The 26,075-nt window shown below is 34.1% G+C and overlaps 1 protein-coding gene and 1 long non-coding RNA gene across 2 annotated transcripts; both read left to right on the top strand.

Moving 5' to 3' along the window:
• Window positions 1-5,280: 5,280 nt before the first annotated feature.
• Window positions 5,281-16,623, top strand: LOC118056558 (eugenol synthase 1). The gene is made up of 4 exons (XM_073406609.1): window positions 5,281-5,533; window positions 5,641-5,658; window positions 16,184-16,300; window positions 16,399-16,623. Exons 1-4 carry the CDS (start codon window positions 5,342-5,344, stop codon window positions 16,621-16,623), a joined length of 552 nt encoding a protein of 183 aa, XP_073262710.1. The 5' UTR covers window positions 5,281-5,341.
• Window positions 16,624-16,780: 157 nt separating this feature from the next.
• Window positions 16,781-19,844, top strand: LOC118056587 (uncharacterized). Its single transcript, XR_004688823.2, has 3 exons — window positions 16,781-16,815; window positions 18,614-18,818; window positions 19,429-19,844. It is a non-coding gene; the product is annotated as an uncharacterized lncRNA (long non-coding RNA).
• Window positions 19,845-26,075: the final 6,231 nt, after the last annotated feature.

Raw genomic sequence — 26,075 nt, 5'->3', positions numbered from 1 at the left:
GAAGCACAAGTTGAATTATTTATCCTCTTGCATCAGCAACGCAAATTCATATTAGAAAATTTATAATCAATTTGCGTATATTTTAATTAATTTTATAAATTTTAAAAATTAATAATAATATAACCTTCAATTACTTTAAAAAATTTATGAGACTCAAATTAATGACCTTTAAAAAACAAATCTAGAACCTGACTAGTTGAGTTATACTCCTCTTAATTATTATTAAAGAACTCTAAAACGCGTGGGGAAAACACTGTAGCTTCCCCACGCCTACTGTACATCAATGAATAAAAGTATTTTTTGTTTTTAAAAGGTCTCACTATACTCATTAGTCATTAGTTAAATATCACAAAAAAAACAAAGAAGAAGAAAACGCTGCAGCCCCCTCCTCTCTTTAAAAAAACCAAACACAGCCGCCTCCCCGGGGTTTGAATTGTTTCTCCTCACCGGACCGCCCTCTTCAGCTTTTCTCTTCTTCTTCTTCACTGGAGCTCCCCACGGTTCTCCTTCTTCTCGCCAGCCAAACTCAGCCCACGAAGAAGCCGCCACCATTCATCAACACAGAGCCATCGACACAGCCCTTAATTTCACTCCTCTTTCCCCCATTTTCCTTTAGCCTTTGGACCAGAACAGCCCCTTTACCTTCTCAGTTGCAGGAGCAAAAGGCGAACCGGACGGAGACCAGCCTTCTCCTCCCTCAACAGCAACGGCGAAGCAGCACCGTCCACCACAGCAGCGCCGCTCCTTCGTCCTCTGGTTTCTCAGCCACCTCCAGCGTCCTCCCTCTCTCGGCCGACCCAGCTTCAACAGTACCGACAGACCAGCCACAGCAGCGCCGTCCACAGATCGGCAGCCCCACCACTCGTGGCTCCGACTTCCAACGCTCCCGCCTCGACAGAGCCGCCATCTGAAGAAGGAAGGACTAGCCACCAGGAATAGAAGGCTTTGATTGCAGATCTAAAAAAGGAAAAAGAAACTGATCTAAAAGAAAAAAAACAAAGTAAATCAACTGTTATGTGCGTCTTTGATTGTTTGCAGGTCATGCGGCGAAGACAGAGAAGAACAAGCCCTTCGGGATCTGCTGTTCCAAAGTTTCTTCACGACGGCGCATGAACCCACGCGCCGCCAGTGGCGGTGGTGCGTGGTTCCATGCGCCGTCACTGTTCATGCATACCCAGAAGTCCTTCCGTGCAAATTCGGGAGTTTTGAGGGACCATTTTGTAAATTTTAAAGTTTTAATGTAATTTTTGTTTATTTATTTTAAATTTGTAATATGTGAATGTAAAAGAAAAGAAAAGAAAATAATAATACAAAAGGGGATGTGTGTGTTGGTGTATTTTTATTTATTTATTTTTGAATTTGTATTTGTATTTGTATTGTGGATGTAAAAGAAAATAAAAAAAGAAAGAAAAGAAATGAAATAGTTAATGGGTGTGTTTGTATTTTGTGTTATTTATTTGTATTATTATTATTATTATATTATATTATATTCTTTTTCACGCTTCACTTTACTCATTATTAATATATTATTATTATATTAGATTAGATTATTTAACTGTCTTATTTATTTTTTTTTATTTTTTTTTTGATGAATTAAGTGCTGTGTGGCAAGATGATAATTTTCTTTCGAAGTGCTGTGTGACAAGATGAGACCATGATGATTTAAATAGGAAAAGCTATAGCTTTCCAAGTGTTGTATGACAAGATGAGAATTTTCTTTCGAAGTGCTGTGTGACAAGAATGAGACCATGATGATTTGAATAGGAAAAGCTTTAGCTGCTGCTCATTTAAATGCTTTGCAAATGTCCACCTTTTGTTCTCTTTCCGTTAATTTGCCACAGCCTTTTCTTATTATTATATTCTTCAAAGCAGATTGAAGAATATTTAACTTACAAAAGCGACATCATCATGTTTCGACATCATTATGTTTTAACATCATCATGATTCTGTATTAAATGCTTTTAAAATTATACTGTGTTTTTCTTTATGTTTTTTGCAATTCAGTCTTCTCTTCGTAACACTTTTTTTCTATTAAATTTATCAGATTTTCATAACATGTATCCTGGCTTGACGGGTTAACTTGGTTTAATGGTAAACTTAGTTAACTTTAGTAAACCCGTTAATTTTTATTTATTTAATTATCAAACTTTCATGATGCGAATTCCAAATTTGACGGGTTTAATCCAGTTAATTAATTTTTTTTTTCTTCATTAGTTTTTTTTCTGTTTGTTTTTTTTTTCTTTTTAATCAATCTATTTAATTATCACACTTATATGACACGACCTTGCAGCAGACCTACATCCAAGACTTATTGGATCTGATATTGCAGCCACCCTCACTTAAACTTGGGTCATGCAAGTTTAATATTATTATTAATATTATAAATATTATTTTTAGGTCAGGCGTTGCAGAGTAATATTTATAATATTAATAATAAAATTAAACTTGCATGACCCAAGTTTAAGTGAGCCTCACTGTAACCGGACCCCAGGAATATTAGATGTGGGTCTGGCTATAAGGTCGTGTCATAAAAGTTTGATAATTAAATAGATTAATTAAAAAAAACAAAGAAAAAAAATCAACTGAAAAAGAAAAACTAATGAAGAAAAGAAAAGGAAATTAAATTAATTGGGTTTAACCCTTAAAACCAAGTTATCCCGTAAACCTGGGATTTTGCGTCATGAAAGTTTTGATAACTAAATAGAATTTAATTTTTTTTAATGAATTTTTTTGTTTGATTTAGTTTGTTAATGTTAAATTTTTTTATTTTGTTATCAGATTTTCATGATACGGATCTCGAGTTTGATGGGTTGACCTGATTTGACGAGTTATTTTTTTTATTTAGTTTAGTTTGTTAAAGTTAATTTTCTTTCTATTTAGTTATCAGACTTCCATACTTTCATGATACGTATCCTGAGCTTGACAGATTAACTTGGTTTGAGGGGTTAACCCAATTAATTCTGGTAAACCCGTCATTTTTTTTCTATTTAGTTATCAAACTTTCAATTACGCAAATCTCAAGGTTTTATGGGATAACCTGGTTTAAAGGGTTAACCCAATTAATTTTTTTTTCTTTTCTTCATTAGTTTTTTCCTTTCTGTTTTTTTTTTCTTTGATTTTTTTTTTTTAATTAGTTTTATTTAATTATTACATTTTTTATAAACACGACTTTATAGCCAAACCCACATCCAAAATTCTTGAGTCCGGTGTTGCAATTAGGCTCACTTAAACTTGGATCATGCAAGTTTTAATTTTATTATTACGATTATAATATTACTTTTAGATCAGGCGTTGCAGCCAAATCCAAGATTTTTTAAATTTTTGTTTTTTTTTTAAATATTTTTATACAAAAAAAAAGACCCGCGGCATAGCGCGGGTACCAAGGCTAGTAACATATATATCACGTGGGCATAGCATCCATAATTAGTGGCCGTTTGGCAGTGTGGTTGCGGGTGAGGTTCACCCGCAACCATACATGATAGCGTTTGGTTAAGGAAAACAAAATGCATCTTGCTGGTAGACCCATTAAAATCATAGATTAAACCGCAGGTTTTGAGAGAAGCAGCATCTCGTGTGGGAAGGACCTTACAGTGGAGCCTATGCTCCACTGCGCATTGTTCACTAGTGAACAGTTTTTTTTTTTTCTCAAAAAACCAGCACCCAAATTTATTTATTTTTCTGAAAAATTAGTGCATTTAATTAATTGCACTCATATTGTTCACGTCAACTTGAACAATATTTTTTTTTGTTTTTTTAAAAAATTAATTTAAGGTGAATTAAATTTACTTGTATTGTAATCTCAATTTTATTCATGATAATAATTTACTTAATTTTATTGCACGCAGGATAAAAAATGAAAAATATAGTTATTGCCGAATGAATTTTGTACGTAATGAAATTGTTGATTTTTTTAAAAAAAATTGTGTTTTACTCGAAAAACTAGTATTTAATATCATTTAATAACACTACAATAAATTAAAAGGATATCGTATGATGACGTAGCATTTATGAAATTTGATTGCAATTCCAATTATGTTCTTGCCGGGTTTGGCCCAGTTAAAAAAATTCAGTTTTTATTTTTTATTTTTATTTTTATTGTGTTCAATTCAAAAAATTAGAAGGAGATCGCTTGATGACGCAAAAAAAAATTTAGTTTTTTTGTTGTTACGCGCTTAAGAAACCATGAAAAATATAGTCATTGTTGGATAGATTTTGTATGTGATGACATTTGCAACATAGTTTAATGGAATAATAAAAAAAATTTTGATATCAATATTATTTATTTCATGATATAATAATAGTAGTAAAATCTACAATATTTAAAATTTAAATTCATTAATATTAATATATATATATATATATATATATAATTATTTTATAACCTCATTTGAAAAGCATTTTTTTAACCAACACATTAAACTACTTTTTCTTCAACCTCAATTTCAACCATAAGTTTTAACCAAACAATTATTTTTTTCAAATCAATTCTAAGATACTGTTACAATCTATTGAAATAAAACAAAAATAATAATTAAGCATGGGTCCTCCATTTAAAATCCCGAAGTTAAAGATGATTATAAGGAAATCACTGTATCTCCTACTTCTCTTATAATAAACTAGATACGGGTGAGATAAAATTTTTCAATAAAAAAAGTATATACAAAAGTTTTTTTTCAACATATTTTTTTATAATTAAAAAAATTTAAAAATAAAATAAAATTTTTTTATACATATATATAATAATCAAATAAATCAAGAATTATATACATTAACAAATGAAAAAACCATAACAATAACTAAAAAAATTAAAAGATAAATATACATTAAAATATTTAATTTCATAAAAAATTATTAAATTCATGATTTATTGGTTGGCCTATTGGTTGGCCAAAAGCAGAGGCCAACCAATAAGTTGATGAAAATCCTATCCACTTACTTTGACCGAGCGACCAATGAAGCACAAGTTGAATTATTTATCCTCTTGGATCAGCAACGCAAATTCAGATTAGGAAATTCATCATAGCACTTATTATTATTATTATTATTATTATTTATTATTATTATTATTATTATTAACTAGATCAATTTACACGTATTTTAATTAATCTTATAAATTCTAAATTAATGACCATATAAATCTTTAATTACTTTAAAAATTTATGAGACTCGAATTAATAATTTTTAGAAAACAAATTTAAAACCTAACTAGTTAAGCTATACCCCTTATGATTATCATAACATTTAATTTAATTAATTGATAATGTTTCTTCCAATTTGCATCTTATTCTATAAATGCTAGCATATGCCTGTAGATTGAGCACCAGAGAGAGTTTGGAGAGCAATGGAGAATATTGAGTTGAGCAAAATCCTTATATTTGGAGGAACTGGCTACATAGGCAAGTACATGGTGAAGGCAAGTGTAATGCTGGGGCACAAAACCTACGTCTATGCTCGTCCCATCTCCCCACGATCTCCTCCCTCCAAAGAACACATCCATCAGGAATTTCAATCCATGGGCGTCGCCATTGTTCAGGTAACCAAATACTCAAGTTCTCCATGATATCACCCTTCACTTTGAGCAATCTGTAGAGAAATATAGCTAAATATTTTATTTGTTTGTAAACTTTTGTGATGTAACAGGGAGAATTGGATGAACACTGTTGTAACCCATTTTTTGGTCCCCACAATAAAAAATAAAAAAAAAAAAAATTCAAAAAATATATTATAAAAAAAAAAACTCAAAACGGTGCCGTTTGGAAACGACACCATCGTCTTCTTCCCTGCGCACGCAGAGAACAGGGGAGATACTGTTGTAACCCATTTTTTGGGTCCCCATATAAAAAATAATAATAAAAAAAATTCAAAAAAATATATATATAAAAAAAAAAAACGCAAAACGGTGCCGTTTGGAAACGGCACCATCGTCTTCTTCCCTGGACACGCAGAGAACAGGGGAGAAGAATCATTTTTTTTTCTCTTTTTCGCCTAATTTCTTTCCCGGCTTTGGCGCAATAAGACGCCCACAATTCACCCACTTGCCTGGCGTTGTTATCCGTTGAAGGTAGTGGAGGGGGCGGCCAACAGTAGCCGCCCAACACGTTCTCCCTCCCCTGTTTTCCTATAAATACAGGGGAGGGCTGCTGAAAAAAAAAAAAAGAAAAAAAAAGAGGAGGACCCGAAGAGAAGAGAAGGGAGAGCAAAGAGAGGGGAAAAGAGAGAGAAGGGAGAGCATAGAAGAAGAAGAAGAAGAAGAAGGAGCAGCAGAGGAGAAAAACGAAAAAACAGAGGAGAGAGAGAAGGAAAACGCAGAGCCACCGCCGGCCACCCCACTGTCGGCGCCACTTCCTGTCGCCACCAGCAGCTCCGCCATCGACGACAGCCACCACAGGTCAGCCCTCAACCCCTTATCTCGTTTTACTATTCATCTTCTTGCTTGCAGAACGTGCACTGTGCACGTTCTGCATGCAAGAATTAATTAGCCGGTTACTGTGCATGTGCACAGTAACTTGGCAAATTAATTCACGGGGTTACTGTGTGCACAGTAACCCGGTTACTATGCACCCTAATTAATTCTCTGGTTACTGTGCACACAGTAACCGGTATTTACTATGTGCCACAGTGACCAGCCCATGCATTTGGGCCATGTTCGGCCCAACCCATGTAAATGGGCCAGGTTTGGCCCAGCCCATGCAATTGGGCCTGATCCGGCCCATTTTTTTTTTAAAAAAATATTATTGTTTTAAAAAATATTTATGATGTTTCCATTTTTTATTTATGGTTATTATCGGGTAGTATTTTTAATGTCGAAAAAAAATACAAATCGGGTATTAAAAATACCCAGGTTTTTTTGTCACAAACTTCCAAAAATACAAAAAAATTTTAAAAAACATTTTTGTGCATACGGCCAAGTGTCTCAAATCTAAAATATCATATCGTATTTTTCATATGTCAAAAAACAATATTTTAGCATGCATTTTGGCTTTAATAACCAGTTTATTAAAGTCAAGAGAACATTGGCCAAAATTTCAAAAACAACAAAATATTTTATTTTGTTTGATTTTAGTATCAGGGATTATGAATTTATACGTAAATCGTATTCCTGATATTAAAAAGATATTTTCTTTTGACGACAATAGTTAGTTTTTTACCCGATAAAGATAAGGATCTCCTTACAAAGGAGGACTTATCTTAAACCGTAAACGAACCAACAATTCAAAAACCACAACACGATTTTAGATTTTATCAGACATTAAAACAATGCAGCCTACCTTAGGTAGGGCGTAGTTGGGGTGCTAATACCTTCCCTTTACGCAACCAGTCTCCGTACCCGATCTCTAAAGACCAGTTAAGGTTCCTAGTAACCAGAATACTAGGTGGCGACTCCCAGTCCATATTTTCACATATAGAGACAAGAATTCCTTGTCTCTCCTTATTTTCCAGGAATAAATATTCCGATTATTCCTTGAGGGTGGACGATCGCCGCGCCGCCGCACACGTGCGACAGAAATGGCGACTCAACTGTTGTAACCCATTTTTTGGTCCCCACATAAAAAATAATAAAAATAAAAAAAATTCAAAAAATATATTATAAAAAAAAAACTCAAAACGGTGCCGTTGGAAACGGCACCATCGTCTTCTTCCCTGCGCACGTAGAGAACAGGGGAGAAGAATTTTTCTTCTCCACTTTTTCGGCCGAACTTCTTTTCCCGGATTTGGCGCAATAAGACGCCTACCATTCGACGCCCACTTGCCTCCTTTTTATCCATTGAGCAGATAGTGCAGGGGCGGCCAATAGTGGCCGCCCCACCATTCGCCCCCTGTTTTCCTATAAATACAGGGGAGGGCTGCTGAAAAAAAGAAAAAGAAAAAAAGAGAAGACCAAGAGAGGGGGAAGAGAAGAGAAGGGAGAGCAAAAGAGAGGGAGAAGAGGGAGAAGAGAGGAGAGAAGGCAGAAGAAGAGAAAGGAAGAAGCAGAGAAGAAAACAGAGGAGAGAGAGAAGGAAAACGCAGAGCCACCGGGAGGGCCACCCCATTGTCAGCGCCGCTTCCTGTCGCCACCAGCAGCTCCGCCATCAACGACAGCCACCACAGGTCAGCCCTCAACCCCTTATCTCGTTTTACTGTTCATCTTCTTTCATGCAGAACGTGCACTGTGCACGTTCTGCAAGCCATGAATTAATTACCCGGTTACTGTGCATGGGCACAGTAACTGGCTAATTAATTCACTGGTTACTGTGTGCACAGTAACCCGGTTACTATGTGCACAGTAACCAGCCCATTTGGGCCTGGGCTGGGACGTCAGCCAGCCCATGTAAATGGGCCAGGTTTGGCCCACCCCATGCAATTGGGCCTGATCCGGCCCATTGTAAAAAAAAAATAAAAAAAAATATTATTGTTTTAAAAAAAATATTTATGATGTTCCCACTGTTGATTTATGTTATTTTTATTAATATCGGGTAGTATTTTTATGTTCGTAAAAATACAAATCTGGTATTAAACTACCCGGTTTTCATCAAAAACTTCCAAAAATACAAAAAAATTAAAAAAGAGAAAAAATGTTTTTGTGCATACGGCCAAGTGTCTCAAAGCTAAAAAATCATATTGTATTTTTCATACACCAAAAAAAAAAACAATGTTTTAGCATGCATTTTGGCTTTAATAACCAGTTTATTAAAGTCAAGAGAATATTGGCCAAAATTTCAAAAACAACAAAAATTTTATTTTGTTTGTCTCTTGGTATCCGGGGTATGACATTACACGTAATGCATATTCCGGATATTTAATTTCTTTTTTTTACGGACACTCGAACCCGGGGTATGACATTACATGTAATGCGTATTCCGAACAATAATAAACCACAACACGATCTTATATTTTATCAGACATTAAAACAATGCAGCTTACCTTAGGTAGGGCGTAGTTGGGGTGCTAATACCTTCCCTTTACGCAACCAGTCTCCGTACCCCATCTCTGAGACCAGTTAGGGTTCCTAGTAACCAGAATACTAGGTGGCGACTCCCAGTCTATATTTTCACTTATAGAGACAAGAATTCCTTGTCTCTCCCTATATTTTCCAGGAATAAATATTCCGATTATTCCTTGAGGGTGGACGATCGCCGCGCCGCCGCACACGTGCGACAGAATGGCGACTCCACTGGGGACTTTGTGGACTAAGCTTTGTTTTTGTCTGATTTATTGTGTTTTTTGTTGTGGTTTGCGTGTTTATTTTTAAATATGCATTTCCTTTATTTATTTCTCACGCGCTTTAATTTTGTACATATTTGTTCATGCATTGTATAGAACTGCCTCATGTATCACATGCTTTATATTTGTCAAGCACACACAAGCTTCTAAGTTAAGTGGGGAATTAACGATCTGCCTTATGACTATTGGTCGGGTTCAGATGCGTGAAACACCCAACTCATATCTGAGTGCCTGCTTGGTAATGGTGGGCATACGTGTCTTAACTGTTCTTTGCAACGCCCCCATACTGCCTTTACGAAGGACGTCACTGGGCAGATATGAGACCCTTTTGAGACCAGGTAGAAAACCTATGCATGAATAGACGCTGTCTTTAGTTTGTATGCGTTATCTTTCTTTACAGAATATGTCATACAAAAAAAAAAAAAAAAAAAAACCATGTCACCCTTGAAGGGCAAGTGCATGATATAAATTACATGTTCATACATTTAACATGCATACATGACAGATTGAAATATAGGTCCCTAAAAAGTCTACAACACCCGACTTCGAGCAAGAAACATGGAAGATGAAGAGCGTGCTCAACGTGAGGCCTATTTGCACGAAGAGTTGGAGTCTCTGAAAATAAGTGTGGCTCACCTCACTAGCTTACTCAAGCAAACACTAAGAAATACCTCTGATGAAGGTCCTTCTAATCAACCGATCACCTTTGATCCGGCTCCTACTACAGTTCAACCTGAGGAAAGAATGAGCGAACATGGTCAAGAACCTCAGCAAAATCCAACATTTGTGCAGTCAACGACACCTGCACCATCCCCAACAGTCGTGAAGGCATCTGCTAATGAGTCCCACAAGGCTAAGTCATCTGATAGCATTGATCAAGCTAAGATAGAGGCGTTGGAAGCCAGACTCAAAGCCATTGAAGGGATAGACTTATATGACCCGGTCCGGGCAGCAGAGATGTGTTTGGTCCCAAATGTGGTTGTCCCAAAGAAATTTCGTGTTCCTGAATTCATCAAATACAGTGGAACACAATGCCCCATGACTCATCTCAGGTCCTACTGCAATAAAATGGCTGAGGTAGTACATGATGAAAAACTACTAATGCACTTTTTCCAAGACAATTTAAGTGGGGCAACTTTGAGTTGGTACATGAGATTGGATAACACAAAAATTCACAACTGGAAAAATCTTGTGGATGCTTTCATCAAGCAATACAAGTACAACATGGACATTGCGCCCGACAGAACCAGTTTGTCCAATATAGAGAAAAAGGATAAAGAAAGCATAAGGGAATATGCTCAAAGATGGCGAGAATTAGCTGCTCAAGTACATCCCCCACTTCTGGACAAAGAGATGGTCTCTTTATTTGCCAACACACTCAAAGCACCATATTACGAACATATGATGGGTAGTTCAGCCCAACAATTCACTGATGCTGTGATAGTGTGTGAACGCATAGAGCAAGGTGTCAAGAGTGGTAGAATTGCTGCACCAACCGAGAAAAGAAGCTTCGAAAGAAAAGAGGTTCACCATGTTGAAGATGGCTACATGGGTAGAAAAAATACATCCCAAAATTACCATACTCGATCCCAAATTGCCAACATCAAAAAACCTGAACCCCAAAACTTTCAAGCCAAAAGCCAAATTGGAAATTTCCAAAGGGTTCAAGAACAACTACCTCCACTACCGTTACCCCTGAATGAGATGTATCAAAAGCTTTTGAGCATCGGGCAAATAGCTCAGAACCTCTAACACCTCTGCAGCCACCTTATCCTAATTGGTACAAGCCAGAACTCAATTGTGAATACCATGCTGGTATTACTGGGCATAGCATCTATACCTGCAACGCCTTCAAGAGAAAGCTTCTGCAATTAATCAAGGCTGGGTGGATAGAGTTGGAAGACACCCCCAATGTGAATATGAACCCGCTGCCTAATCATGCTTGAAGCATATTAGGATGGAATGTTTGGGGAATTGGAAAGCATCAATGGTCCAACATGATAGCTTGAATTTTGTAGAACTCAAATTTTGATCGTGGTGTTGTTCCGCATTGTCTTTGAGTCCTCTACGCAGAGCTTTTGAGAGGAGGTAGCCTATGAACAGATGCGCCAAAATAGAGGAATGAAGCTTGCCTTGTTATTGCCTTTTGTTAATGCTTTTGAACAAGACTTTCTCTGTTCATGAGCTTCTCTTGTGAAATAAGATCATGTGTTTTCCTGTGGTCACATCACATTCTTCTTTGTTGTTATTACATATAAATAACATTTTGAGCGTAACTTCGCTCACAACACTATAACATGAAGAATCCTTTGGTATTCCTTTCCTCCAAACCCATACATAATCGCATATGTTTTCAAGGATATTTTTTGGGACCTCCAAAGTGAGTACAAAAAAACAAAAATAGTGTTGATATTTGTCCAAAACAAATGCATTTTGAAAATTCAAGTGATTCCTTACATAGGTACATATACACCTAGAAAACTTGAAAGAAAAAAAACAACAAAGACAAACAACACTATGAGGTGACTCAAAAGCTGAGTTTTATTTGACTGAATAAATCATTTGGCATACGCGCATGAAAGCAAGACCTATCGATCCTCAATGCATGAGTTTGAGATGAGGAAAGGCCATCTTTGATAATCCTTTCACAAGGCTAAAATATATCCTTTGCAGTCCCATTTTGAGCCTAGTAATGTTTTTTGAAAATAACCTTGAGTAGGATCACACCCCACACTGGGGGGGGAAATAATAGAGTTTGTACCCATCCAGACAAAGCAGTGAAGATGGGTGCTGGATTTGATCATGTAATTTTTAATCTTTCATTATCATCTAAATGAAGCAGTGATTGGTTAAGAAAAGAAAAGAAGAAGATCTAAAGGATCTAAAAGATTTGAGCTTCTCATACAAACAACTGATATGATCGTGCTCAACCAAACAAAAATGGAGAAAACAAAGAGAAAAGCCCAAACCTGACACTAGGGGGCATGAAGAATATTTTGAAAAAAAAAAACAAATCCAAAAGATAAAAGGTCAGGAAACAAAGCACAATTGATCCCTAGTCGAGAAATCCCCTTAAACACCTTTTGAGCCTGCAACATATCCTTTCTTTGTAACCAATAGCCAAAGCCTACATTACATACCTGATAAAGCCCTTTCTGATCAAAGGCAAGCAATCTAGATTAGTAGGTAGTGCTTTCATGTGCAAGTCAAATCATTATTCATGCAAATAAAATAAATGTTTTGACTCAATTTGGTTCTCAATAACCCTCAAATTGAAATTTAAACCTTTTGTGACCAACCAGATGTCACTTCATCTTTAAACCAAAAGCAAAAAGCTTTCATCACTTCAAGAAACCTGTCCATAGGAATCACTTGAATTTTTGAGAACAAGTTTATTTTGAACCAATATCAAAATCATTTTTGTGATTGGAATAACTTGGAAGTTTCAAAAATTTTGCATGAAAACATTTCATTGTACAAAAAAACCCTCAAACTTACTTTCACATATCCTCACCCCACACTAAACCCAAGTTGAACACTTGGGGGGCATGATCAAGCTGGGGGGCAATCAAACACACATGGTAGGACTGACTCCATAATTCCTATTCTAAGGAAAATGTCGGGCAAAAATTGGTAACTCTTGAGATGGGTGAAGGACAAAAGATGTATGATGATGACATCAAACCCTTCCCAGAGGTCAAGATCACAATATGTACCCCGAGTAAGTAGAAGTGGAAAAGCCGTTGAAGTTACTACCAACACTACAACTTTTGAGAGAAAAAAAGACACCATGAAGAAATGGGGGCCTATATTTCTCAGGTAAGTATACATGCATATCAATCATAATGCATTTGCTTTTCAACATTGACAAATCATTGTTTCAACATCATCTCTTTGGTAGTGCGTTTTCTAACCCTACCTTCTTTTGAGTGCGCCTTTGAGCCATCACCTCCATTTTGAGTGCGCCTTTGAGCCCTCATCCCTTTGGTAGTGCGTTTCCTAACCCTACCTCCGTTTGAGTGCGCCTTTGAGCCCTCGCTTTCATTTTGAGCGCGCCTTTGAGCCCTCATCCCTTTGGTAGTGCGTTTTCTAACCCTACCTCCGTTTGAGTGCGCCATTGAGCCCTCACCTCCGTTTGAGTGCGCCTTTGAGCCCTCACCTCCATTTTGAGTGCGCCTTTGAGCCCTCATCCCTTGGGTAGTGCGTTTTCTAACCCTACCTCCCTTTGAGTGCGCCTTTGAGCCCTCAACTCCTTTGGTAGTGCGTTTTTCTAACCCTACCTCTTTTCGAGTGTGCCTTTAAGCCCTCGCCATCCAATTCTTCATATTTTTTCCATCTGGGTAGGTCACCCATTACAATGAGACCACTCTTTACTTTTATGTTTGGGCAGGTCGCCCATGAAAATAGACCAATGTCAGCGTAAGTGTGTGGGCTGGTCGCCCCTGAAAATAGACCACCTTAAGTATGTGTTGGGCAGCTCGCCCGTGAAAATATACCATCTTTCTTCAAAAACAAAGGGTTTGAACACACAGGTTTTTGGTTCTGGTTAGAGGGGATTGCCGAAAGGAATCTCAGTCTATCCCAACCACACACAAGATTTTGGTTCTAGTTAGAGGGGATTGCCGAAAGCAATCTCAGTCTATCCCAACCGCACAGAGGATTTTGGTTCTGGTTAGAGGGGATTGCCGAAAGGAATCTCAGTCTATCCCAACCACACACAGGATTTTGGTTCTGGTTAGAGGGGATTGTCGAAAGCAATCTCAGTCTATCCCAACCACACAGAGGATTTTGGTTCTAGTTAGAGGGGATTGCTGAAAGGAATCTCAGTCTATCCCAACCACACAGGATTTTGGTTCTGGTTAGAGGGGATTGCCGAAAGCAATCTCAGTCTATCCCAACCACACACAAGATTTTGGTTCTGGTTAGAGGGGATTGCCGAAAGAAATCTCAGTCTATCCCAACCACACACAGGATTTTGGTTCTGGTTAGAGGGGATTGCCGACAGGAATCTCAGTCTATCCCAACCACACACAGGATTTTGGTTCTGGTTAGAGGGGATTGCCGACAGGAATCTCAGTCTATCCCAACCACACATAGGATCATGGTTCTGGTTAGAGGGGATTGCCGAAAGGAATCTCAGTCTATCCCAACCACGCATAGGATCATGGTTCTGGTTAGAGGGGATTGCCGAAAGGAATCTCAATTTAGCCCAACCACACACAGGACTTTGGGTCCGGTTGAAGTTTTAGGTCAATCAAATTTTGAGACGACCAGTTTCGAAAGACCAATGTTATTTTATCTTTACAACACTTACTATGCACAAAGTTTTGCTCCGTAAGCATTGTAAAGAGGGGGGCAACTGTTGTAACCCATTTTTTGGTCCCCACATAAAAAATAATAAAAAAAAAAAAATTCAAAAAATATATTATAAAAAAAAAAACTCAAAACGGTGCCGTTTGGAAACGACACCATCGTCTTCTTCCCTGCGCACGCAGAGAACAGGGGAGAAGAATTTTTCTTCTCCACTTTTCGCCGAACTTCTTTCCCGGATTTGGCGCAATAAGACGCCTACCATTCGACGCCCACTTGCCTCCTTTTTATCCATTGAGCAGATAGTGCAGGGGCGGCCAATAGTGGCCGCCCCACCATTCGCCCCCCCTGTTTTCCTATAAATACAGGGGAGGGCTGCTGAAAAAAAGAAAAAGAAAAAAAAGAGAAGACCAAGAGAGGGGGAAGAGAAGAGAAGGGAGAGCAAAGAGAGGGAGAAGAGGGAGAAGAGAGGAGAGAAGGCAGAGAAGAGAAAGGAAGAAGCAGAGAAGAAAACAGAGGAGAGAGAGAAGGAAAACGCAGAGCCACCGCCGGCCACCCCATTGTCAGCGCCGCTTCCTGTCGCCACCAGCAGCTCCGCCATCAACGACAGCCACCACAGGTCAGCCCTCAACCCCTTATCTCGTTTTACTGTTCATCTTCTTTCATGCAGAACGTGCACTGTGCACGTTCTGCAAGCCATGAATTAATTACCCGGTTACTGTGCATGGGCACAGTAACTGGCTAATTAATTCACTGGTTACTGTGTGCACAGTAACCCGGTTACTATGTGCACAGTAACCAGCCCATTTGGGCCTGGGCTGGGACGTCAGCCAGCCCATGTAAATGGGCCAGGTTTGGCCCACCCCATGCAATTGGGCCTGATCCGGCCCATTGTAAAAAAAATAAAAAAAAATATTATTGTTTTAAAAAAATATTTATGATGTTCCCACTGTTGATTTATGTTATTTTTATTAATATCGGGTAGTATTTTTATGTCGTAAAAATACAAATCTGGTATTAAACTACCCGGTTTTTCATCAAAAACTTCCAAAAATACAAAAAAATTAAAAAAGAGAAAAAATGTTTTTGTGCATACGGCCAAGTGTCTCAAAGCTAAAAAATCATATTGTATTTTTCATACACCAAAAAAAAAACAATGTTTTAGCATGCATTTTGGCTTTAATAACCAGTTTATTAAAGTCAAGAGAATATTGGCCAAAATTTCAAAAACAACAAAAATTTTATTTTGTTTGTCTCTTGGTATCCGGGGTATGACATTACACGTAATGCATATTCCGGATATTTAATTTCTTTTTTTTACGGACACTCGAACCCGGGGTATGACATTACATGTAATGCGTATTCCGAACAATAATAAACCACAACACGATCTTATATTTTATCAGACATTAAAACAATGCAGCTTACCTTAGGTAGGGCGTAGTTGGGGTGCTAATACCTTCCCTTTACGCAACCAGTCTCCGTACCCCATCTCTGAGACCAGTTAGGGTTCCTAGTAACCAGAATACTAGGTGGCGACTCCCAGTCTATATTTTCACTTATAGAGACAAGAATTCCTTGTCTCTCCCTATATTTTCCAGGAATAAATATTCCGATTATTCCTTGAGGGTGGACGATCGCCGCGCCGCCGCACACGTGCGACAAACACGATAAACTTGTATCGCTACTTCGCCATGTAGATGTAGTGATCTCAACGTTACCTTACCCGCAAGTTCTTGCTCAGCTCAAGATTATAGATGCCATGAAAGTCTCTGGTAACATAAAGGTATCTGTTTCTTTTTGAGCAAGATGACCGTTTTTGGCTGAAACCTTCCAAGAACTTCAGTTGTTCTTATAGTTTTGTTGAAAATAAATATGTATCAGAGGTTCATTCCATCGGATTTTGGAATCGAAGAGGATCGGGTTTCTCCATTACCACCGTTTCAAGCTTTTCTTGACAGGAAGAGAAAGGTAAGAAGGGCCATAGAAGCAGCTGGGATACCGTACACTTTTGTTGCTGCAAATTGTTGTGGTGCCTACTTTCGTGTTTGGCAGTGTGGTAGCGGTTGCTTTTCAAATAACTTTTCGTGCCGAAAAGCATGCAAATGATGTTTTTTCATTTTTTAAAAATCATTTTTGACATCAGCACATCAAAACGATCCAGAAAGTACAACCGTCACTCAATTTTAGCAAAAAAAAAAAAAAAAAAATTGAATTTTTACAAAACGCCGGTTTGGCAGCAATGCCCCATTGATTGTCTTGGCACGGATATCACTGTTTATGGCGACGGACAAGCCAAGGGTAAGTACCATTTACACATGCCCCATTGATTGTCTTGGCACGGAAAACTTCTCTTCAATCCTTGAAGTTGTTTCCAATGATGTGGTCTAATTATTATTTTAGAGATTCATGTTTCCGTACTAATAAAAAAAAAATATATATATATATATATATATATTATATATATATATATACCGATGGATGTCGGCACCACGGAAAAAAACAAGTCACTTCTACTGCACATGAATCCGAATCTTATGTGCATACCTGTCATTCTCAGGATACCTTACATATTTATTGAGCTTGTAGGATGTTTAATGGGCTCTGGAGATTATTTGTGATGCATGCAAGCTAATCTGAACATCCCGGATTATAAAAAAAAAATTTAAATGAGAGAAAAGAATAAGATAACCATGTTTCAGCCATTAAAAAGACCAAAATTTATGTTAATATGTTTGTCTTTTCAAAAGAAGTTCAATAAAAGTATATTTTTTTTCTATAAGCATGCAAGAAAAAGTTGGTCACGTCTGTTTAGTTTAAAATTTGTTTCATTTTTATTTTTTAAAATGATTTTGAGGTGCTAGAATTGGTAATTGATTTATGAAGATTTTTATAATATTTTTAAAATTGAGCTAAAAATTAAGTTTTAAGAGTCTAAAACCTAAAAAAATACTCCTGTAGGTGGTGACATATAATCCACTTCAAAAAAAAAAATCTTTTACAAGTACAAACATATGTTTTAATTCATTTTAACTAGAAAAAAATAGATTAAATTGTTAAAACTAAAAAATTAATTAATCATCTAAAATATAAATCCTCGAAATTTTTTAAACACACTAGTAAAAAATGGGCTATTAAGGTTCAATTGATTCGATAGAAATTGCCGTTACCCTTCCATCTCATGTTGAAAAAACGCACCGTGTTATTAATTATGTATCAAACGCAGCGTTTAGTCATGTTGTTTTGCTCTTGTTAGTTATGTTGCCTGTGTCACGTGTTGACTTAGAAGACAAGAATACTTGGCAGTGTTCTAGAAGGAATGTGGATAACTATGTAGCAGATGAATTAACAAATATTGCCTCTCTTTCTTCTTACTTGTTCTTGGTGAGCATGTTTTAACTAAAAAATTTCATCAACGATAAATCTGCATATGATGTTATTTGAGAATCAGTTAAGGGTTTGATGAGTGAATTAAAGTTTACTTGGGTATTTTTAAAATTTTTAAAAATTTTATTTTTTAATACTAAATTAATTAAAATTTTAATTTTATAAATTTGTGTTAGTTTGTTTTATATTGTGTTATTTTAGTTTCACTATGTTTGAAAAATTAACTCAAATTTTTTTAATTAATTTTTTTAGTTTTACTTAATTGATTGAGAATTAAGTTTTAATATGTTTTTTTATTTGTTTCTATGAAATTTTCATAGTTTTATGATCTAAATTATAAATGTTATATGTTAACATGAGTTAATATATATTATCATCTCAATTTTTAAAAAAATAAAATTGTTACCTTTTTATTTTTAGTTGTATAGGTTTTTCTTGCTAAATCCATTGAATTATATCACTAAATTTCTATATAGTTTATTTTTTTAAAAAAAAAATATGTTAGTAACGTATTAATATTTTTTTAATATTTTAAAAAAATAGATTTGATTTACAGCATAGCTGATAATTTAATGATTAACTAAAACACAAACAATTTTATTTTTTTTTTGAGAAAAAAAACAAAAATTAAACCAAACAACCTCTATCAAATATAAATTTTCTACTGCTAATTCTTTCTTTCTTTCTTTATATATATATATATATCCTTCAGCGGTTCTAAACTATGAGGAGGATGTTGCCATGTATACCATCAAGGTAGCCGATGATGCAAGAACATTGAACCGAGTTGTAACCTATCAGCCACCCAAGAACATCGTTTCTCAGCTTGAACTAATCTCTCTATGGGAAAAGAAGACGGGTCAGAATTTTTATTAGGGTTCATCTCTCCGAAGAAGAGCTTGTGAAGCTCTCAGAGAGTAAGAGTTTTTCATTATATTATCTTATGATTTTTAAAACATCAATGGTGAAAACAAAATATTGCTATTTTATTAGTTATGTCATGCTAAAAATTACATAAAACTCACGAGTTATTATAATGATTCATTAACTCATCACCTGGTTCTAGCTGAATTTTTATGTAAAATTAAATTTAAAATTAATTTAATCAACATAATAAGTCAACTCTCAACATAATTTATATTGTTAAAAAAAAAAAAACTAATTTAATTTTTTTAAAATAAAATAATATCATTTCAAGTTTAATAATTATGCTTTTTTAACCATCTAACCTTGATAACCCAAGAATAAGAAAAAATCATGCATGAATCTTGAAGGATGTAGCGCAATTCTTTAGACTCTAAATTGCTTCATAAAAATCATTAATTTGAGTCTCATAAATTTTAATATCATTGAAGATTTATATAATGGTTAACTTTAAAACTCTTGAAATTAATTGAGGTGCATAAAAACTAGTCCGAATACTTACATCAATAATAATAAAAAAAATCATACATGATATATTTATGTGAATTGATACTCTTTAAATTTGGATAATATTTAACTTGTTTGTTAACAATATTGTTGCAGGCTTACCACCTCCACAAAATATTCCAGTGTCGATCCTTCACAGTGTATTCATAAAGGGTGATATGACTGGCTACGAACTAGGTGATGATGACTTGGAGGCTTCGCAGTTATATCCAGACTACGAGTACACAACATTTGATAAGCTTCTTGATATTTTTCTGATCGACCCGCCGGAGCCAGCAATGGGAGCTTTTGAATGATCTCTCAGATTTGCTGCTGTTCTTCAGAATCTGCGCTGCTAAGTGTTTGAAAATCTAAAATAAATGAGCATTGATATGCTTAGTTCATTGAGTTGCTGCAAGTGCAGCATGCAACTGATGTCTGTTTCTTGGATTTGATTCGACTTGGATGGTGCATTCGCCTTCTTAACTTGTTTTCTTTAATTCTTCATGGATGTTTGGCATGAGAGTAATGTAATCTCTTCTACTTGTGTTCGAAAGAATATTTTTAAAAGAATTTTGAAGGGTATAAATTAATTAGTTAAAACTTAAATTTGTTTCTTAAAAATTATTAATTTGAATGTTATAAATTTTGGAATTAATAGAATTTTATATAATTGTTCATTTTTAAGTCTTAAAAGATTAATTGAAGATACAAGGATGCTGATGGGATGTTTATACTTAAAAAAGAAATCTGAGAGAGAAATTTTTAAATTAGGTTTAGATTTAACTTTAAAAACATGGTTACAGCTTAAAAGTTTACTCTTGAGAGGGAGGAGGTGTAAAGTGATTTTTAAAGAAGAAAATTCTTGGGTTTTGTGCCTTATCCTCTCTTTTTGTATTTAAAATTAATTTAGTCATGTTTTCTATTTTATTTACATTTTGAACCATAAATGTGTATTATTTTGAATTTTTCTAGTTGTATTTAATATAAAATTAATTTTATTTATATTGATATAAGGGATATGATTGTCCATAAAATAACATCAAAATGTAAAGAGGTAATATTTATTCCCTTTAATATAATGTAATATGATTTTTGATTAAAAAAAAAGCAAAAATATATGATTTGTAAGCCATATTAATTTAAATATTTAAGATTAAAAAAACACAATTCTTTGTAAATATGCAATGAATTATTGATGGAGTATAAATATAATATTTTACAACAAATACAATAATTGATATCTGCAACAATAATAATAAAAAAATACAATGCATTTTCATATATAAAACATGATTGTTCGCAAGAGAACATGAAAATATGAAAATGCATCATGATATATATATTTTTAATATAATAAGACTTGATTATTAATAAAAATATAAGTTAAAAGGTATAGTTTATAAACACTTTTAACATAAATGCGTGTGTATACCCCCGTAGAGAGATTAATTTGAAAAGGAAAAAAAAATAAAAGGAGAAAAAAAATAAAAAAACTTATTTTAAAAAAAATATTTTTAAAATATAAAAATAAACGTGATCTAGATTTATTATTTCCTAACTTTTCCGTGGAGATCTCTTGCCATACCACGTGTCTTGATGATTTTGAAATCCTTCGTTTTCCCTCCCATATCTGTCTCTTTCTGCTTCAGTTATTGGTGATCGATTCCATGGATGTGCATGTTTGGGATTGCTTTTCAGAAGTGTTTCTGAAAAATTTTGATTTTTTTTTTTTTGAATTAATATAACACGTTACTGCATGAAAAGCTTTCTTGCTGCTCAAATGTCACTAACCACATTAGATATATGCTGAAGAGCAATTAGTATATATGATCTTAGGAGAGTACTTAGGATTTAGGATTGGTCCATCCATGCTATATTTTGCGTCAAATTAATTTTTAAAAATTATAAAATAAAATATTTAAATACTGATAATATTTTTTAGTAAAACAAAAAAGTTGTGTAAAAATTTACTTGATGTAACATAATTGACTTTACTGATTCAAAAAACAACAAATAATTCTTGAAAACAATATTCGATTAAATAATTTTTTATGATGATGTTTTTTTTAATATTAAAATAATAATATATTGAATTACTTTGGGACAATCTAGGTTAACATGATAAATTCATGACCCGGATTATGAGATTATGATAACATTATAGGCAAATCAAAATAAACAATGAAGTCTAATTCTCAATCAACCCAATATTAAATGATAAAATTAAATTTTTTAAAAAAAAAGACCTAAAAAAGGCCCGAGTTAACATTATCAAATTTGCAATCCAGGTTATAAGACCGCGATGATCCCATAAAAAAAAAATCGAAACAAATTATGAATTTCAATCCTCAAATAGTCCAGCATTGAATGATGAAATAAAAAAAATAAAGTAATTAAAAAAAACATAAAAAAAACAAACTAAGTCAATCTACCAAACTCATGACCCGGGTTATCAGACTGAAATAATATTATAAAATAATAATAATAATATGATTTTAATCTTGAAACTGAGATAATCTCATAAAGAGAAAGTCAGAAAAATTAAAAAAAACTAGATTTTTAATAGTCTTATAAGATTTAATGCTGAACCAAGAAATTTAAAAGAATTTTAATTTAAAAAATAATATAAAAATAAACCAAATTCTACAAAGAAAAAGATAAAGATTTATACACTTAACATAAAAAAAAAAAAGTATATGATATCGTCCAATTTTGATGCATTCAAGGAGAATGCCATAATTTTATTATATAAAATAGATATTTATTTGAAAAACTTACGACCGGTTACAAGTGTTAGATTTGTAGTGCAGTAATAACTTTAATTTAATAGGTAGTAAATTCATTCACCAACCAAGAGGAACAACTTGCAGTCGCGAAGGTGGTAGCTCTGTGCCATATGTCCCTGGGCCTAGGCTTGTCATGTCCCGCCTAAAGGGTAACACGTTAATAGGTTCTTTGTTTTTATATTTTAAAATTTTTAATTTTTTTTATAAATTTTTTTTTTAGTATTTTTAGATTATTTTAATGTAATGGTATTAAAAATAATTTTTTTAAAATAAAAAAATATTATTTTAATATATTTTTAAATTAATAATATTTTAAAAAACAATCTATTAAAATTTTAAATAATTCAGATAGGTAAACGAAATTGAATTCAAAACTTATCCCTATGTCAAGAAAAGAAACAATTTGAATTCCAGGTCCAAGTTCTGTGTACCAAATCCACTTTATTTCCCCCCCTTTTAACCATAACCATAAACATGTTATTTAGCCTCCATTTTGGATTGCGATAAAATGAAGATAGATTAAAAAAAATTTAAAAATTGATTTTTTATATTTAAAAATTATTTTGATATGATGATGGTAAAAATAATTTTTTTAAACTATATATTTTAATATATTTTCAAATAAAAAATCACTTTAAAAAAATAATAATTATTATACTCTCAGACATTTTGTGCTATCAATACTTTTACATGATTTTTTTATTTCACAATATCTCCTAAGATGAAAATGCTAAATAATAATTGGGAAAGATAGTAACACACAATGTTATTAAATATGATTAGCCCAGCAAGTTGATTTAATTTAAAACCCGTCATTAGAAAAACTAAGTAGAAATTAATCTGATTAGACCAAGTTAATCCAAAACTAAGTAGAAATTAATCTGATTAGACCAAGTTAATCCAATGGATTAATATGTGATTCGATCAAAATTAAAATTAATTTATTTTTTTATAATTTAAAAAGAAATATTTTAACTTTTTAAATATTATTAAAAAATAATATTATTTTAAATTAAACCATGTAAACTCAAATTAATAAAAGTGAAGCATAATAACTTTGGTAACATTTGTCGTTATCCAAGCTAAGGGATTCATTCCTTTGGATTATGTGGTAAGTATTAGACCCATAAACAAAAATATAATGCCGTGAAATGTTTGAGAGATTATACCATGTAATTAAGTAAGCAAGCTTGTCTAATGGAGTTTTTTTTAAAGTACAATAAAAAAAAAGAGAAATAATATATATAAAAACTTATTAAAAAAAATAATACAGTTTAACAAACAAGATGCATATAACATCTATTTTAAAAATGTGCTATTTTAAAATTGTCTTATTATATTTTTTGTTACACAACTTTTTTTTAATAAAAAAAACTCCAAAATCATTCTAGTTAGAGAAGGAATCCTGGTTACTTATATGTTAAGTTTCTGTTTTATGATTTTAGTTATTTTTTAAAATGTTTTTTATTTAAAATTATTTTTAATATCGATATATTAAAATAATCTAAAAATATATAAAAAAATTAAATTTAAAATAAAAAAATTATTTTTTTTTAAAACATAAAAACAATCATAACTTAATTGCTAAGATAGTTGCGACGATGACAAAATAATATCACTGTCCCTATCAGCATAAATGTTGCAGAATTCTTGCTAGTTGGCGGTCAAGATGGCAACGACTCGCACCATAAATTGTGAGCTACCTACCCTAATCCTCTATTTGTTTTTTTATGTGTTATTTTTATTTTAAATTAATAATTTAATATTATTATATTATTTTGTCATATTGATATTAAAAATAAATTTTTAAAAAAATATTATTTTAATATATTTTTAAATAAAAAATATTTTAAAAAACAATTACTATTACAATACTATATATAATTTAAAAATTAGTTTTTTTATTAGCATATTTTTTTTATGAAAAAGAGTAGTGGAAAAATACCATAGTTGAAACTTCAAGCACTCGCATTATCTTTAAATGCTTGCCGTCCTTTTTCAACAACTCTTGACATTTGAACAAAGCTTCTAATTACAGTCATGTGACCACCTGGCCACTTTACTTTTGTCTCTTCCTCGCCAGATTTCAAGGCACTCAAATGGAAAACAGTGATCATGTTCTGATCATATTTGCAGATTTCAACGTTGATGTCCCGTGACATTGTTCGAAACTCCAAGAAAATCTAGCGCATGTCAAATCTAAAGATCGGAGACGCTTCAACTGCTGAAACTTGGCACTGTGCTCCAGGAATTTTTTGCATCAGCACTTGCAGGAAATTCATCTTCTTGCACAGGCATCTCTGCACATCCATTCTTACATCTCTCTCTCTCTCTCTCTCTATATATATATATATATATATATATATTATTTACAACCAGTATATTTAGAAGAATTCGATGACTACCAGAATCAAAGCTTAAAATGATTCTATCAATGGGGTTGATTGAACACAGATGCCCCAGAACCTGAGACCCGAGGAATTAAGGAGTTTTTTTCTTATTATCCCATTCAATCCCTCTGTATCAGTGCGTTCATCTGTGTGTTCTAGCTACCTACTCGAGTGTTTAGCTTCTACTAGCTGATATAATTCAAGGCCCTACATGTTACAACAATGTCAAATGCTGTCTGCTGGCCTGTCCTGTGGGGTACAGGATGTGTTAAAATGGAGCCTCTGAATTGGCTAATCAGACTCGACATTTTCCCAGCGAGGGTGCCAACTTTCAAGACACAAGCTACCAACCTTGACATGGTAGGGCTTCAGCATGCCAGCTAACAAATATTCAAAGAATTTCAATCTCCAGAGGAAATTAATGAGAGTTTCTACTTTTGTGGAGAATCACATTTAACCTAGCGTCAGAATCTTGCATAAATACATGCATGTCATTGTCTGACCTCATCTCTCTTGGCACCCATGCCCCATCATTGAGGCACCTTCAAAAAACACCACTTATTTTCTGTACTCTTACTTTTAAACTCTTCCACACCAGTACTGCACGTTATCCACAAGCCTGATCAAGGTTGAAGGAAGAAAAAAAAATGAATGGTTACTCAAAGATTAGACAAGTTAGCATCTCAAAATCAAGATCTGTAGATCTTTCAGAGCACCAAACACCTGGGCTTACATCAAACCAGAGTTCAGAGCGCAGAGTGACTACAGAGATTCATGAAAGCATGTGCACTGCAAACCATGATTCTCTTCCAGAGAAGGGAGAAGAAGAAGAAGTTGGAGAGATATTTGGGGTGATTTTAAGCAGAAGCTGTTCTGCTTCTTCTCGTAGTTTAAAGATTGACAAAGAAAATCCAGCCAAACTTGAGAGTGCAATCAAAAGGGCGTTTTCTATGAGCAGATCATCTTCAGTTTCACAAGGGTACTGCCGGATCCACCACCAAAGTGATTTCATAGCTGATGAAGGCAAAGCAAATCTACCACCTGCAAGAAACACCAAGAAAAACAGAGGCAAGATCTTTAATGCTTGCAGGCTTCTCTTTGGATTCTAGCCCCTCATCTAGTTCTAGAAGCATCGATTCAGTCTCTTATAATTTCGTTTGTGTCAGTCAAAGGTACTTGTCTCAAATCTTCTGCTCATTAGTTGGCAGAGCCATGTAGCGCAGGAGCGTCAAAATGGAGTTAAGTACACATAATGAGTGTGTTCTAGTGTTTAAAAGATCTATTCGACAGAATAATATGATCTGCTTGCTCTCATCTCTAACTTGAACTGATAATTACATGGTCTTGAGCTGCAGCAGCCTTCTGCTACTGAAAATGGCTTGCTTTGGTCTTTTTTGTTATGTTAAAATGGCTTGTTCTTGGAACAAAAGAAGGCCTTCGTCTACGTAGCCATAGATTTACTAGACCTACCTATGTAATTCAAAACTGCTTAGATCGACTCACGTGTTTGTCTAATATCATAGAGATGCCTTTCTTCTTGTACGTTGGCCATGATAACCAGAGACTCCTGATCAGAGGTCTTGCA

Source organism: Populus alba, chromosome 19 (genome assembly GCF_005239225.2).
Source record: "Populus alba chromosome 19, ASM523922v2, whole genome shotgun sequence".
Lineage (NCBI taxonomy): Eukaryota > Viridiplantae > Streptophyta > Magnoliopsida > Malpighiales > Salicaceae > Populus > Populus alba.
The sequence above is the reverse complement of the archived record's forward strand: the minus strand, read 5'-3'. Positions and strand labels throughout refer to the sequence as shown.

Bases quoted from the DNA above. Each gene is read 5' to 3' on its own strand.
- LOC118056558 (XM_073406609.1), top strand. From the start codon at position 5,342: ATGGAGAATATTGAGTTGAGCAAAATCCTTATATTTGGAGGAACTGGC. The intron at 16,301-16,398 runs GTATCTGTTTCT...AATATGTATCAG, and splicing joins AAGTCTCTGGTAACATAAAG to AGGTTCATTCCATCGGATTT.